The sequence below is a fragment of the Pseudorca crassidens genome, chromosome 11 (genome assembly GCF_039906515.1).
Source record: "Pseudorca crassidens isolate mPseCra1 chromosome 11, mPseCra1.hap1, whole genome shotgun sequence".
In the NCBI taxonomy this organism is placed as follows: Eukaryota; Metazoa; Chordata; class Mammalia; order Artiodactyla; family Delphinidae; genus Pseudorca; species Pseudorca crassidens.
In genome coordinates, this window is record NC_090306.1 from 11,697,166 (window position 1) to 11,710,606 (window position 13,441).

Here is a 13,441-nt window from a genome sequence, read left to right on the forward strand (position 1 = left end):
GTGACGTTTATAGGTCCAACCACATCCGTGGAGGAAATTGCTCCTTCGCCTATATTCGCCCCATCCTCGCCCATATCTTTGCTGAGAAAGAGGGAACTCGAAGCCTAGGGCGATAATAGTAGCATTAGAGAACCTGACTCAAGAATCTTCAGAAATTGCCCTTCCTTAGCTGGAATTTGTGGAGCATCACCTGTAGCTTCCTACAGCTGAGCTCTGCTGCCTTGGGTCTAAGGCAACAGTAACCTCAGTTCCCTCAAACCTATGCCTTGAAATCTTACATTGCTGCATCCACTTTCTGCAGAGGAAGAGCTTGTAATTTTCAAAAGGGGAAGGGCTAACCGTGTTTTTTTTGTTTTGTTTTGTTTGTTTGTTTGTTTTTGTGGTACACGGGCCTCTCACTGTTGTGGCCTCTCCTGTTGCGGAGCACAGGCTCCAGACGCGCAGGCTCAGCGGCCATGGCTCACGGGCCCGGCTGCTCCGCGGCATGTGGGATCCTCCCGGACGGGGGCACGAACCTGCATCTCCTGCATCGGCAGGCGGACTCTCAACCACTGCGCCACCAGGGAAGCCCCCTAACCGTGTTTTAAAAACAGGGAAACCATTCTGTCTCGTGAAGGAATGAATTACTTGGCACTTTGCGAGGCAAAAATGTGAAACCTCTGCTTGCAGCTAAAATCAAGTCTGATACTAGATTCAGGATTATTCAGCTTCCAGGGATGCCCTTGGAGTTCTCAGGAAAGCACAGTCAGGATAAGTTCAGCTGTAGGTGATACCTGTGGCCGACAGGACTGATTTCCAAGGCAGGACAAGGTCATATTTGTTCTGCTCATCCCAAAGATGTTACAGGGAAAACTGGAGGGTAAATCTATGACAGAAACACCCTAGGGATTGGTTGACTGTCCTAGGTACTCAAAAATGAAATATTGTACTCAAAATGCACAATAAATGTAAAAACAGTTATTATTCATAGCGCAGATCCTGAGGGCCATGAGGATTCAGGGATTAGCCAGGCAACTGTTACATAACGCTTTCCAAGGACAATTCTTTTATGTAACGCATCACACTTGGAATTAGTCAGGAACTCCGTCCAAGCCTAGAGAAACTTGCAACTGCAATTTCAGAATTATATAAACATGCAAAAGAAACTCACCAGAGAAAAGGGGAAGTGTAATCAGGGGTACATAGAAGTCAAGTGTGAATTTTAAGTTCTTTGGGGTTGCTGTTAGGGTTGTCAAAGGAATCCAAAGAAGTCCTCTTAAGACAGAATTGTGAGAGCAAAAATAACTTAATAGTTGGGGCATTTGAAGGATGCCGAGGATTTCCCAGCAAGTGCAGGTAGCAATTACCTCTCTGGTGCTTGACAAGGACCCTTCAGCAGATGGCCTGGAGGAAGGGGTGTGGGAGTCCGGGTGAACCTATGTCGAAACCATCAATTTGTTTGCAGGGCTTCCTTGACTGTCAGAAGGTCTACTATAAAAAGGTTACTCCTTTTTGAGTATTTTTCACCGAACACTCTACGTTATTCCCTCTTATTTTCCCCATTACCCTAAAAAGAAGATATTATTTGATTCATTTTATAGATGGAGTGAGACCTAGAGAGGTTATGCAACTTATCCAAGGTCACATAAACAGTTCTGTGGAGCAGGAATTTGAGATTATTTCTATTTGATTCTAAAGCATCTACTCTTTACACTGTTTTGCCCCCTAAAGGGTGATTTGACTGACTAAGGTTACCTTAGCTTAGACCCTCACATTATAGACTTTGGATCTAACATAGTAGGATCCCAGTTAGAGTTGCCAGATAACATAGAAGATGCCCAGATAAATTTGGATTTCAGATAAACAACAACAAGACAAGTTTCTAAGTATAAGTAAGTACCGTGAAATATTTGGGATATACTTATACTAGAAAAAAAGTCATTTGTTGTATAGCTGAAATTCAAATTTAACTGGTCTTCCTGTATTTTTATTTGCTAAATGTGGCAATCCTAAACCTAATAGGCTCTCTAGATTAAAGAAAGGAAAGTTTGTAGTTTCTTATTGCTTTGAAAGAATTGGTAAGTCCAAAAGCTTGATCTGAGGGAAATTCTCCAATTTTCCTCTGTGGCTTTGGCGGAGCTGGGACGTGTCTGTTACTGGTGGCACAGTCAGAGAGTAATGCTTCTCTCGGCTGCCCGCCAAGCCACTCCCATGCTCCCAACCACACTTGGGAGAGGCACGAACTTTGTCCGTTTACCAGAGCAGGAGAGGGCCCGCAGCACAAGAATTGGATTCAGGGAGTAGAGGAGCTGGCAGCATATTTTCTAAAGCCACTGAGGGCTTTATGCGGTGAAGATCAGCTGACGCTTTACATATGGTTTGACGGAGAAGGTCACCGGAATGTCACAGGATCTCAGGACCCAAGTTTCAAAGTATTAGTTCTCTTTATTTATTTATTCACTCATCTGACAAATATGTATGTGGCATACCTACTATGTGCCGGGTACTGTTGTAGGTTCTGAGGCTACAGAAATGAACAAAGACTGAAAAAGCAGCCTCATGGAGCATATTCCAGTGGGGGATTAAGACAAGATCCATTGCATGTATAGTTGATCCAGGACCCTGGCCAGCTTCACCATCCCTGGTTCCAGCTCACAGAGTAGTCAATGTGTTTTTATTGAACAAGTTGAGGACTGGCCAGGATCGAAATAAAATAGTAATTGGGGAAGAGAAAATAGGGAAAAATATCTTGGAGGCAAGGAGTTATTAATAATTTTACATGATTTTGAGAGTAATAAGAAAAAGTTAATAAAAGTTACACAATATAAGTTTTGAAGGGTGTGCAGTGTGGCAGAGAGAGAGAAAAGATGGTTAGCATGAGCTAAACATTGTTGGGAACAATTGAAGTTAAGAATATTAGCATAAATCTATAATGAATGAAATATGGAATTCTATGAAAACAAGCTCCCAGGCGGTAGATTATGGACAGGTTGGCTCCAGGTGGGAGATTAAGGCTGTTTGGAAGTTCTGTGGAGGTTTTTCAGAATCTTCCTTCCCAGATTAAGTGCTATCGACTTTTGTTATAGAGTAGGAGAAAGAAAAGTATTCTTTAGCTTAGCATAAATCATGCTAATTCGTTATTACATGTTATTATAACATGTAATAAAAATTTGTTATGTTCTTTTATTTGTACTTGAAGAATGACTATGTACATTTTTGTAGCTAAAATGAAAGTCTGGGAAAATTATATTGGATAGCTCCTTGATTTAGATAGGAGAAAATGTTGAAGATTTCTGAGGAATATGTAGCTAGAAAACTTTATATCTGGATGTGGAGTTAAAGCACACACTTACTACTTAATCACCCCACACTGTCTTCTGTATGCTTGTGTGTGTGTGTGTGTGTGTGTGTGTGTGTGTGTGTGTATTGGGATGTATTGAACACTTCCGTGGTGTTGGTACACCAGGTTCAGAGTTTCCCCTATCCAGACTACTACACTGTCATCCCCAGAACTAGGAAAGAAGTCTCTGCATCACATGAGAAGTAAATAAAATAAGGACCATAAAGAACAGAGGCCATAAAAAATGGGTCAATAAACGTTTAGAGGCAGGTTATTTTACAGCTAGATGCAAATATATGTAAAGCTTAAAGAATTTTTCAGTGCTGCAAAGACTATAGACATTCTTTAGTTCATTTCTCTCCCTTTATAGACGGTAGAACTGGTGATCAAACAGAAGGACATCATTATAATAAATTCACATAGAAAGTTAGTGGCAGATTTATTGGAGCAACAAATCCATCCAGATTTTTGAACTCTATCAGTTGCCAGTTTATATCCCACTCTACTGAGTGCCTCCCTTGATGTATACCACATTCTCTTAAAAATCCCTTTAAAAGGTAACTTCTCCCTTTTGGTGTCAACACAAGATACTGAGCTGCTTTATCAAGGTGTTTTTCTCCCCACCTCCAGTTTATTGTCAGGGTCTAATAAGTAATGGTTCTCATACCTTGAAGGGTCTTCTTTTTTGCTCTTACTGTCTAAGGAGCCTGAAAGAAAACCATCAGCCCCCCAAGGACCAGCAGAATGAGTGACAATTCTACTGTGGCCCCTCCAACTTCAAACCAAGGTCCCACCACCCCACGCAAAGGACCCCCCAAGTTCAAGCAGAGGCAGACTCGTCAGTTCAAGAGCAAGCCTCCTAAGAAAGGTGTGAAAGGGTAAGACCAAGATTAAAAATTAGACTTTCTATTGTTTTTTTCCCTCCATATGGCTGATTCACTTTGTTGTACAACAGAAACTAACACAGTATTGTAAAGCAATTACACTCCAATAAAGATCTATAAAAAAAAAAGAGTGCTTTGGCTTTAAGAAATTAATGCTCACAATATTAAATAGACTTAAAAAAATTTCCAACCACACCCTCTGTTTTCCTATCTAAGAGAATCTTTGCTGAATCATGTTTTCAGTCCTGGAATCCTTTCTACAGGAAAGGATTCCTGATCTACAGCCAGAATTAACATGGAAAATGGAACCTTCACAGTGACCTTCAACTTGACCTTTCAGACTTTTCTTGACCACTCTCCTTCGCTGATGTAACCTGTGCTTTCATCTGGAACACAGAAACACTGGCCACTTCTAGAACACACCGTTTATTTTTATGGCTTCAAATCTCTCTTCAGTTCTTTGTTTTTCTCTTTCTCTTCCTGGTAAAATCTTGTTTATTTTCAACACACACTCATGTTAATTTCTTCTGAAAGCCATTGCTGACTCCCTTAGACAAACATTATCATTACTTCCATGTTTGCATTTTGTACATTCAGCAATGGTAACTTGTGTTATTTTATATCACATTTATTTCTTGTCATCTGTTCCCTGAGACTGAGATCCTTCAGAGAAAATTTGTGTGTTTGTTTTTTTCCTTAACTCCCAGGGCCTAACACAATGCCAGGGACATAGTAGATGCTTAATATGTACTTTTGGATAAACTAAACAAATGGATAAATTAATCATTTTAATGACTTTCATATTGCTTTCTCATTCTAATTTCTATTTTAAAAAGTGGAGCTTGACTAAATTGCCCCACTGATCTCTCTCTTTTTTTTTTTTTTTTTTTTTCTGGCTCTCAATTGTCTTGAGCTAAATTTTTACAGAGGGGAAACTATCCCTCCTCTGGGACACATTGTCTAAAACCTGTCTGAGTGCCATTTCCTTTGTGCCAGCTCAATGCAGACAGAAGGGGTTTCTCAAATACAAAAACTTAAACTTCTTCTTCTTTCTCTTTGAATCAGGAAACTCTTCACATGACTTATTCCAGGATACTTTGGCTCCGATATCAGCTAATTTCTCTGGTATTTTTTTCCATAGGTTTGGAGATGACATTCCGGGCATGGAGGGACTAGGAACAGGTGAGCCACCCGAAGATTTCAGTGACTTTCACCCTTGGAATTTCACCTTTTTTTCTCCTTCAGGCCACATGGGGCATTTGAAAGTTACCAGAAATACCTAAGGCAGCAGATTCTTTAAAGACCTAGAAAAGTGGGGTTTTAACTTAACTTCCAAAATAAGTATGTGTATGCCCCGAGGCTAAAACTCTAAAAGAAATCAGACTTGCCCCAAAGTTTAATGAATCTTCGTGTTTTGTTAAATACTCTTGAGGGAGGACAACGATGAATTGTAGTCTTTCACGGTAGAAGGATTCTTAGAGCGAGTCTAGACCAACTTTATTTTTCAGAAGAGAAATCTGAGACATAGAGGAATTAAGTGACAATCTGAGACCACAGAGTGAGGTACTGGAAACAAGGGTGGGGCCAGGAGAGCCTTTTCACTCTGTAGGGCCAACCACTCCCTCACCTACTTCCTTTTTTCACACATCCTCTGGCACCCAGAACAGGGCCCTACATACTGAAAGTCTCCGGTACAATATTTTTTAATTGGCTAGAATTTTTATTTGTTGGATAATGCATGCAAATTACTGCACATCCTTTTTTTAAAAATTATTTATTTTATTTATTTATTTTTGGCTGCACTGGGTCTCTGCGGCTTCACACGGGATCTCTCTAGCTGCGGAGAACGGGGACCACTCCTCGCCGCGGTGCGCGGGCTTCTCATCGCGGTGGCCTCTCCCGTTGCGGAGCTTGGCCTCTAGGGGCACGGGCTCGGCAGTCGTGGCTCGCGGGCTCCAGAGCTCAGGCCCAGCGGTTGTGGCACAGGGGCCCAGTTGCTCCACGGCATGTGGTGTCCTCCCAGACCAAGGCTCGAACACATGTCCCCTGCACCTGCAGTTGGACTCCCAACCACTGCTCCAGCAGGGAAGTCCCCTGCATGTCCTTTTAAAAATTAATAGACGTTATTTTTTAGAGCAGTTTTAGGTTTATAGGAAAATTAAACAGAAAGTACAGAGTTCCTATAGACCCCCTCTGCCACCTTCCTCTCCCTGTACATCGTTTCCCCTATTATTAACATGTTGCATTATCGTGGGGCATTTGTTATACTTCATGACCCAATATTAATACATTGTTATTAACTGAAATAGCTTGTTCATTCTCTGTGTTGTCCAGTTCCTTGGGTTTTGACAAATGCACAATATCCTGTATCCACCATTACAGGTTCATACAGAATACCTTCACTAGCCCCCCAAATCTCTTGTGCTCTACCTGTTCATCCCTTTCTCCCCGTAAACTTCTGACAACCACTAATCTTTTTACTGTCTCTATAGTTTTGCCTTTTCCAGATGGTCCTACAGTTGGAATCATATAGTATGATTTCTTTCACTTAGTAATATTTATCTAAGCTCCCTCCGTGTCTTTACATGGTTTGATAATGCATTTCTTTTTATCACTGAATATTTCATTATATGGTTGTGTCACAGTTTATTTATCCTATTGAGAGGCATCTTGATTGCTTCCAAGTTTTGGCAATTATGAATAAAGCTGCTATAAACTTCCTTGTGCAGGTTTTTGTGTAGCCACATGTCTCCAGCTCATCCAATACACTTTTGATAAATGGTGGCACTCATAGCAATCAGTGTCCTTTCCGGGCAACTCTCAGTTTATCTACTTTTTATTGTCTAATGCCACTCCTCGGATCTCAAATAGAATTTCTAGCCACTTTGATAAAGCTCAGATGCTACTCTTTTAAAACAAATGCTTCTCTATTTTGGCCAGGTGTGTATAAGACCAGCAAATTCACTTTTGACTCTGGAATACATCCTTAACTCTGCCAACATATTTGGAACAGTGGCAAAAGGTTTATACTGATGGAAATTCTGAAGTCTTTGATCTGGTTCTAGTCTAGTCTCTACAACTGTGAGATGTTTTGCTGGGTGTTTAATCACTCTGGGTATCAGCCAGCTTCCCTGTAATTTGGGAACAATAATATCTTATTGCTGATGCAAGAGACTGGATGAGATGGTGCCTTGAGATCACTTCTCAGTATGCGGTAGGATATAAGCATTTCAGAATGTAAAGGAGCTTAAGAGCAGTCAGAGAAGCCCAAGAAACATGTCTGGATTGGTAAGGAGTAAGGAGACTGGATTTCCAGACCGTGGGAATTTAAAGCACCCCTATTTCTCACTTTAACCCTTGGCCTAACTAGAATTCCACCTTTCTTCCCTCTTTAGTGGTTTTGTGAGACTCTGTGTGATCAGAGAGCTACACTCCCACAGGATAGCCCCAGTCAAAAGCCTTGGATCATCTCCCCAAAAAGGATGCAGAATAAAACCAACACAAATACCTTGGGAGCCTGTTCTGGGGGAATCAGAGCCCTGCAGAGGATTAAACAACGCGTCTGATCCTTCCTGGGATGAAGGGCCATTCTAGACAACTTCCCGGTCATCTAGACAGCATATGGAAGGGAGGGGTGAGGGCTCTCTGCCTGAAGGATGCCCTTTTGAGCAGAAGAGGCTCTCCTAGGGGTGAGATTGGCTTATAAGTTCTTCTTTTTTCCCTTGCAGATATCACGGTGATTTGTCCTTGGGAGGCATTCAGCCACTTGGAGTTGAACGAGCTCGCTCAGTTTGGGATCATCTGAGGCACCAGAGGTTCTGCCACTCTCAACAGCATCTGCTGTAACTTTGGTTACTTCTGCCCTATTGATCTGCCAGAGTCTTGACATAACAGCTGTCGGAAGTGGTTTCTTTGGCTTACACAGTCGTTTCCCTTAAGTTACTATTAAGAGTTCTCTTAGTGTCAGACTCTCTCATGCAGTATAGTTTAGCTCAGAAGAGTGGGTGAAATCAACTTTTTATAGGGCCTTTCAAACATTACCACTTTTTCCTATCAGCTGGTTAGAAGTCATCAGTATTTCTCCAAAGTTTAAGTCTTTCAAATCTGTTTTAGCTAGGCATTATTTATGATTGGTATTAGGCTTTTAAGATACCATTTATGTCACTCCTCTACCATTTTCTTTAATAAAGGAGATACCTCAAATCTCATGATGAAGTTGTATTAAATGCTATATGCAAATATCTGATGTCCTGTTCTGAGACCCAATTAAACAAAGAAGGCACAGTCACACAGGAAATAAGCACAGTGCATGCAAAGCAGCATAGGATTAAGAGTCAAGTTCCGATTCTGCTTTATAATTTTGTAAATCACGGCCTCTCCGGGTCTAAATTTTACTGGACTAGGTTATCCCTGAGATCTGATGCAGCTTTAAATTGTACAGTTCTGAGTTGGTGGCAAACTGGAGATTTAAACTCAAGACTCTGAGCCTTCTGAGTGCCTTGATTCAGTGGATTGAAAAGATTTGTATCCTTTAAAGTTTAGACTCAGATGCAAAAGATAGGTAGCGGAATCGGAAAAATAAAATAATGGTTTGCTTCACCAGTGAAGTAGTGTCAGATGTAATGTGCACATATTTCCCCAATACTTTCAAGGCAATTGTGCAATTCAAGGGCTGCCTCTGTCTGGCTTGGATGCTTTGGGTACTAGCAGTATTAACTTCTTCATTTCAGTTTTGTAATTTGTGGCAAAAGAATGGAGTAAATTAACTGAAAAGAGAGGCAGGATGATAGAGGGGAAAGAGATTTGGGTTCTAATCCTGCCGCCATCATTTTGGGCAAAGATCTCACTCTTGGGATCCTTCAGTTTGCCTGAATTAAGTAATCTAAGGTTCACGGTAGCGATAAATTCTGTGACTTTGTCTGAGCACGGGAACGAGAGATGCTCAGCGCTGGAGAAAATTTCTTCGGAACATTTCTTCGGCTGCAGGCTCTGCACTCACTGTTTTGCACAAATGACATTGTTACCTTATGGCCAGAAATCTAAAAGCCCAAGGGACACATCTGGATTGGAATGGGGTAAGGACACTGGGTTTCCAGATCATGGACATTTAAAGCATGCCTATTTTTCATTTTAACCCTTGGCCCAACTAGAATTCCACTTTGTTCCCTCCTCATGTTACCGAGTCCAAGCTCGTACTGCTCACTGCATGACAGGCCGAAAAAGGGGCAAGGAAGAGCGACTTTATTCAGAAAGCCAGCAGACCTAGAAGATGGTGGACCAGTGTCCCAAAGAACCATCTTGTCCAGGTTTGGATGCTAGTTTATTTTTCTTTTAAACTGGGGTACAGTTGTTTTACAATATTGTGTTAGTTTCTACTGTACAGAGAACTGAAGTGGAGTTCCCTGTGCTATCCAGCAGGTTTTTATTAGTTACCTGTTTTATACATATTAGTGTATATATGTCAATCCCAGTCTCCCAATTCATCCTACATCCTGCTTTTCCCCCTTGGTGTCCATACATTTTTTCTCTACATCTGTGTCTCTATTTCTGCCTTGCAAACAGGTTCATCTGTACCATTTTTCTAGATTCCACTTATATGGATGCTAGTTTCTTTTCTATAACAAAGTGGCAGAGGTGTGAGGACGTAAAATAAAAAGGTGATAAATTGTTGCAAATATTTTCTGGTCCTGGCCAGACTCTGGAGGGGGTTGTTAATTTCTTCTTTCCTGTAGCCATTCACAGGTGGCCTAGTCAGGATGTTTCCTCTGAGCTTAAACAAAGGCATTTTAGCTTAACATTCAGGCATGGGAGCCAGGGTTCCAGGCGGGCCATTATGCATACTTTAAGTTATAGGAAACATCCCTTTAGTGATTAACTTGTAGCAAAAGCAATAAAATACAAAGGTTAAAGTAAAAGAAACAGATCCAGTATGGAGTCAGATTTGTTCTTCCCTATTATACTTAGTGAAAAATAAAAAGTATAAAAGAAAAAGTAGGGGGCTTCCCTGGTGGTGCAGTGGTTGAGAGTCCGCCTGCCGATGCAGGGGACGCGGGTTCGTGCCCCGGTCCGGGAAGGTCCCACATGCCGCGGAGCGGCTGGGCCCGTGAGCCATGGCCGCTGAGCCTGCGCGTCCGGAGCCTGCGCTCCGCGACGGCAGAGGCCACAACAGTGAGAAGCCCGCGTACCGCAAAAAAAAAAAAAGAAAAAGAAGAAGTAGGGTATAAATTCAAAAGTAAAGCCATGATATGCAAGGAGTGTAGTGGTAAGGATGTTTTCCCCCCTGCAGGAGCTCACGCCTCCACCCATGTGCCTGTTTTTGAGCAGCTGCTCCGTTTGGCAGCCAGAACCTTCAGTCTGCACTTGCTCATCCCAGTGGAAGGGTGTGCCTTTCACTTAGGGATGCCTGTGCTCTTCTCCAGCTGGGGAGATCTGTCCACATTTGGCTTACTTTGCAAATGTTTCCTAAACATGAAGCAATAATGCTGACACAACAGAATTCACCCAAAGGAACGTAGCCAATGGCCAGGATAGAGAAGGATCTAGAAACCATGCTATGTGAAGAACTGTTGAAGAATGCATAATATTTAGTCTGAAAGAGAAAATGTTCATTGCCAATAAATTTTTTAAAAGTTGCAATGAACAGGATGGAGCAGACCTAGTTCATGTAGGATTCTAGTATTTAGTAGTAAGCTAGAATAGATATAATTTATTTATTTGTTTCCAGTTTATTGAGATATAATTGACATACAATCCTGTATAAATTTCAGGTATACAGCATAATGATTTGACTTACATACATCATGAAATGATTATCACAATAAGTTTAGTGAACAGCTGTCATCTCATATAGATAGAAAATTAAAGAAATAGAAAAATGTTTTTCTTGTGATGAGAGAACTCTTAGAATTTACTCTTAACAATTTTCATGTATAACATACAGCAGCATTAATTATATTTATTATATTGTACCTTACATCCCCAGTACTAATTTATCTTATAACTGCAAGTTTGTATCTTTTGACAGCCTTCATCCAATTCCCTCTCCTCCCATCCCCCACCCCCCCTTGGTTACCACAAATCTGATCTCTTTTTCTATGAGTTTGTTTGCTTGTTTGTTTGATTTTGAAGTACATTTGACCTACTACACTATGTTAGTTCCTGTTACGAAGCATAGTGTAGAATAGACATAATTTAAAGCTTATTCAAGCACTAGAATTTCGTTCTTTCTATTCCTAAATTCTAATTCTATTTTTTCTATTATTTTTAATAAGATACAAGAAAACCTTTATTACACAAATAGCACATGTGAAAGAGATAAAGGTAAATTATTACCCCCAGCAAAATCCCGAGAGCAGAGATGCCATACTCAAACAGAGTAATTGGGGAAATTTTAACAAAGGGACTATTTACAAAGGCTTGGGAAGGATTAAGGAGAATCTACAAAAGGTAATAGAGTAACTTGGGGCTAGCAACAATCTTGGGGCTATGTGACCAACATAGATCTGGAGGAACCCTAAGAGGTCAGCTCTAATCATAAGGAAGTGTACCCCCCAACCCCGAGAGGGAGGTGGTCTTCAGTAGTAAGATACAGCCAGCCCACCGTGATCCCATGGGTAACCAGGAGGGGTGGGAGTGAGGCTAATTAATACCCCAATGTTGTTCTCCCATCCTCTCCTTTTCTGTTGATGCCTCCCATTGGATAAACCTAACCTGAAGTCAGGAAGCAAAGGAGCCCATTGATGTGGTGAGTAGGGTTCACCTTCAACACCAAAGATCAGGCGGAAAAGGGTGGAGAATGGATGTAAAGGGGCAAACTGGACATAGCCAGCAGAGCACTAGTATCAAAGAAGAGACACTCTTTGTCAACCAGTGATCTTTACTTAGAGTTGGGAAATAGCATGGATACATTTAAAACCTCCAAAGTTGATTCTAATATAAACCCCAGAAGCGGAGGAAGCACAATGTCAAATAGGAAGAACACAATAGATGAAAAAGAGCAATTGCAGAAGGGAATTCTCTAGAAGTTTAGGGTTTGGAGGATTTTTTGAAATCTTCTGACACTTTCTTGATAATAAGAGCCACTGAGAATCTCTTGTTACAAACACATGCAATTTGCACCTCACACCAGGTTTTCTGAATAAGAATCTCCAAGGAAAAGATCTTAGAATCTGTATTTTTGATATGGGTCCCCAATGCTTCTTAATTTGTGTCCGTTTGAAAACACTGATGTGGTCCAAGCCTATATTTTAAACATTGGGTATTAGCGAATTCTTAGCGTATTGCCGTCCAGTGACTGATTTAACTGGCTCTGAGATAGTTCGTGGATGTGCCCCTGGGCTGAACAGCTGGCGTTTGTCAGGTGGAGTAAAATTGAAGCTTTGTTCGCACCCAGACACTCCAAGCACAAAGCTAGTGGCAGAAGCTGAGCTCTGCTGAAGTAAAGAGATAAGGCACCCACACCTGAGGTCAAGGAAGACCCGCCCGTCTGCCCACGCACAGGAAGCCTCCTTGGGGGTCAAAAAGGGAGGGAGTGCCACCCCATAATAAGTGTGGACATGCACCCACAGGCCTCTGCGGTGGGATCCATCCTAGCAAGAAGTTGCGCACGCATGTTGGGGAGCATCCTAGGGCAGGTCAGGTGTGAAAAAAGAAACAGGATAATTGGCCAAAGGTAAACAAAGACCTAGAAGAACCATCCTATATAAGGGATTTAAATCACCTCTTTACTGACCTTCTCCTCATTAGGAAGGACGCCCATACCCTTTCTCTCTGGGTGTGTATTTCTGCCTAGCTTCTGACTTTAAATAAATAAACTGCTTCTCTGTGGGCTCTTGTGTATTTCTGCCTAGCTTCTGACTTTATAAATAAATAAACTGCTTCTCTGGGGGCTCTCCCATACCTTGTGCTGTGTCTCTATGAGTATACTTTGTACCTGTTTTTACAGTTTTTGCCTTCTTGAAATATTCTTACTTTCACTGGGTGTAAGAGCCAGGGGAAGTTTGCTTCAAGCCTCTTGCCCCTGGTGGTCTAGTGGCTAGAATTCCTGGTTTTCATCCAGGCTACCCAGGTCCAATTCCCGGGCAGGGAACTAAGATCTCTCTTCAGGAACGCTCACTGCTTTCTCTCCGAGATCAGTTCCACTTGCCCCCAAAACATATGTAATATGTGTGAGAACAGGGGCTAATAGTCGTGTGTTCTGACTCTCAGACCGTTGTGTGGACTAATAAGATAGACGATG

The 13,441-nt window shown here is 41.6% G+C and overlaps 1 protein-coding gene across 1 annotated transcript; it reads left to right on the forward strand.

Annotated features, from left to right (window-relative positions):
• The first annotated feature begins 4,042 nt into the window (after positions 1-4,042).
• On the forward strand, positions 4,043-8,301 carry PDE6H (phosphodiesterase 6H). Its single transcript, XM_067698637.1, has 3 exons — positions 4,043-4,197; positions 5,345-5,385; positions 7,932-8,301. The coding sequence occupies exons 1-3, from the start codon at positions 4,064-4,066 to the stop codon at positions 8,006-8,008; spliced, it is 252 nt and encodes an 83-aa protein (XP_067554738.1). The 5' UTR covers positions 4,043-4,063; the 3' UTR covers positions 8,009-8,301.
• The last annotated feature ends 5,140 nt before the right edge of the window (positions 8,302-13,441 follow it).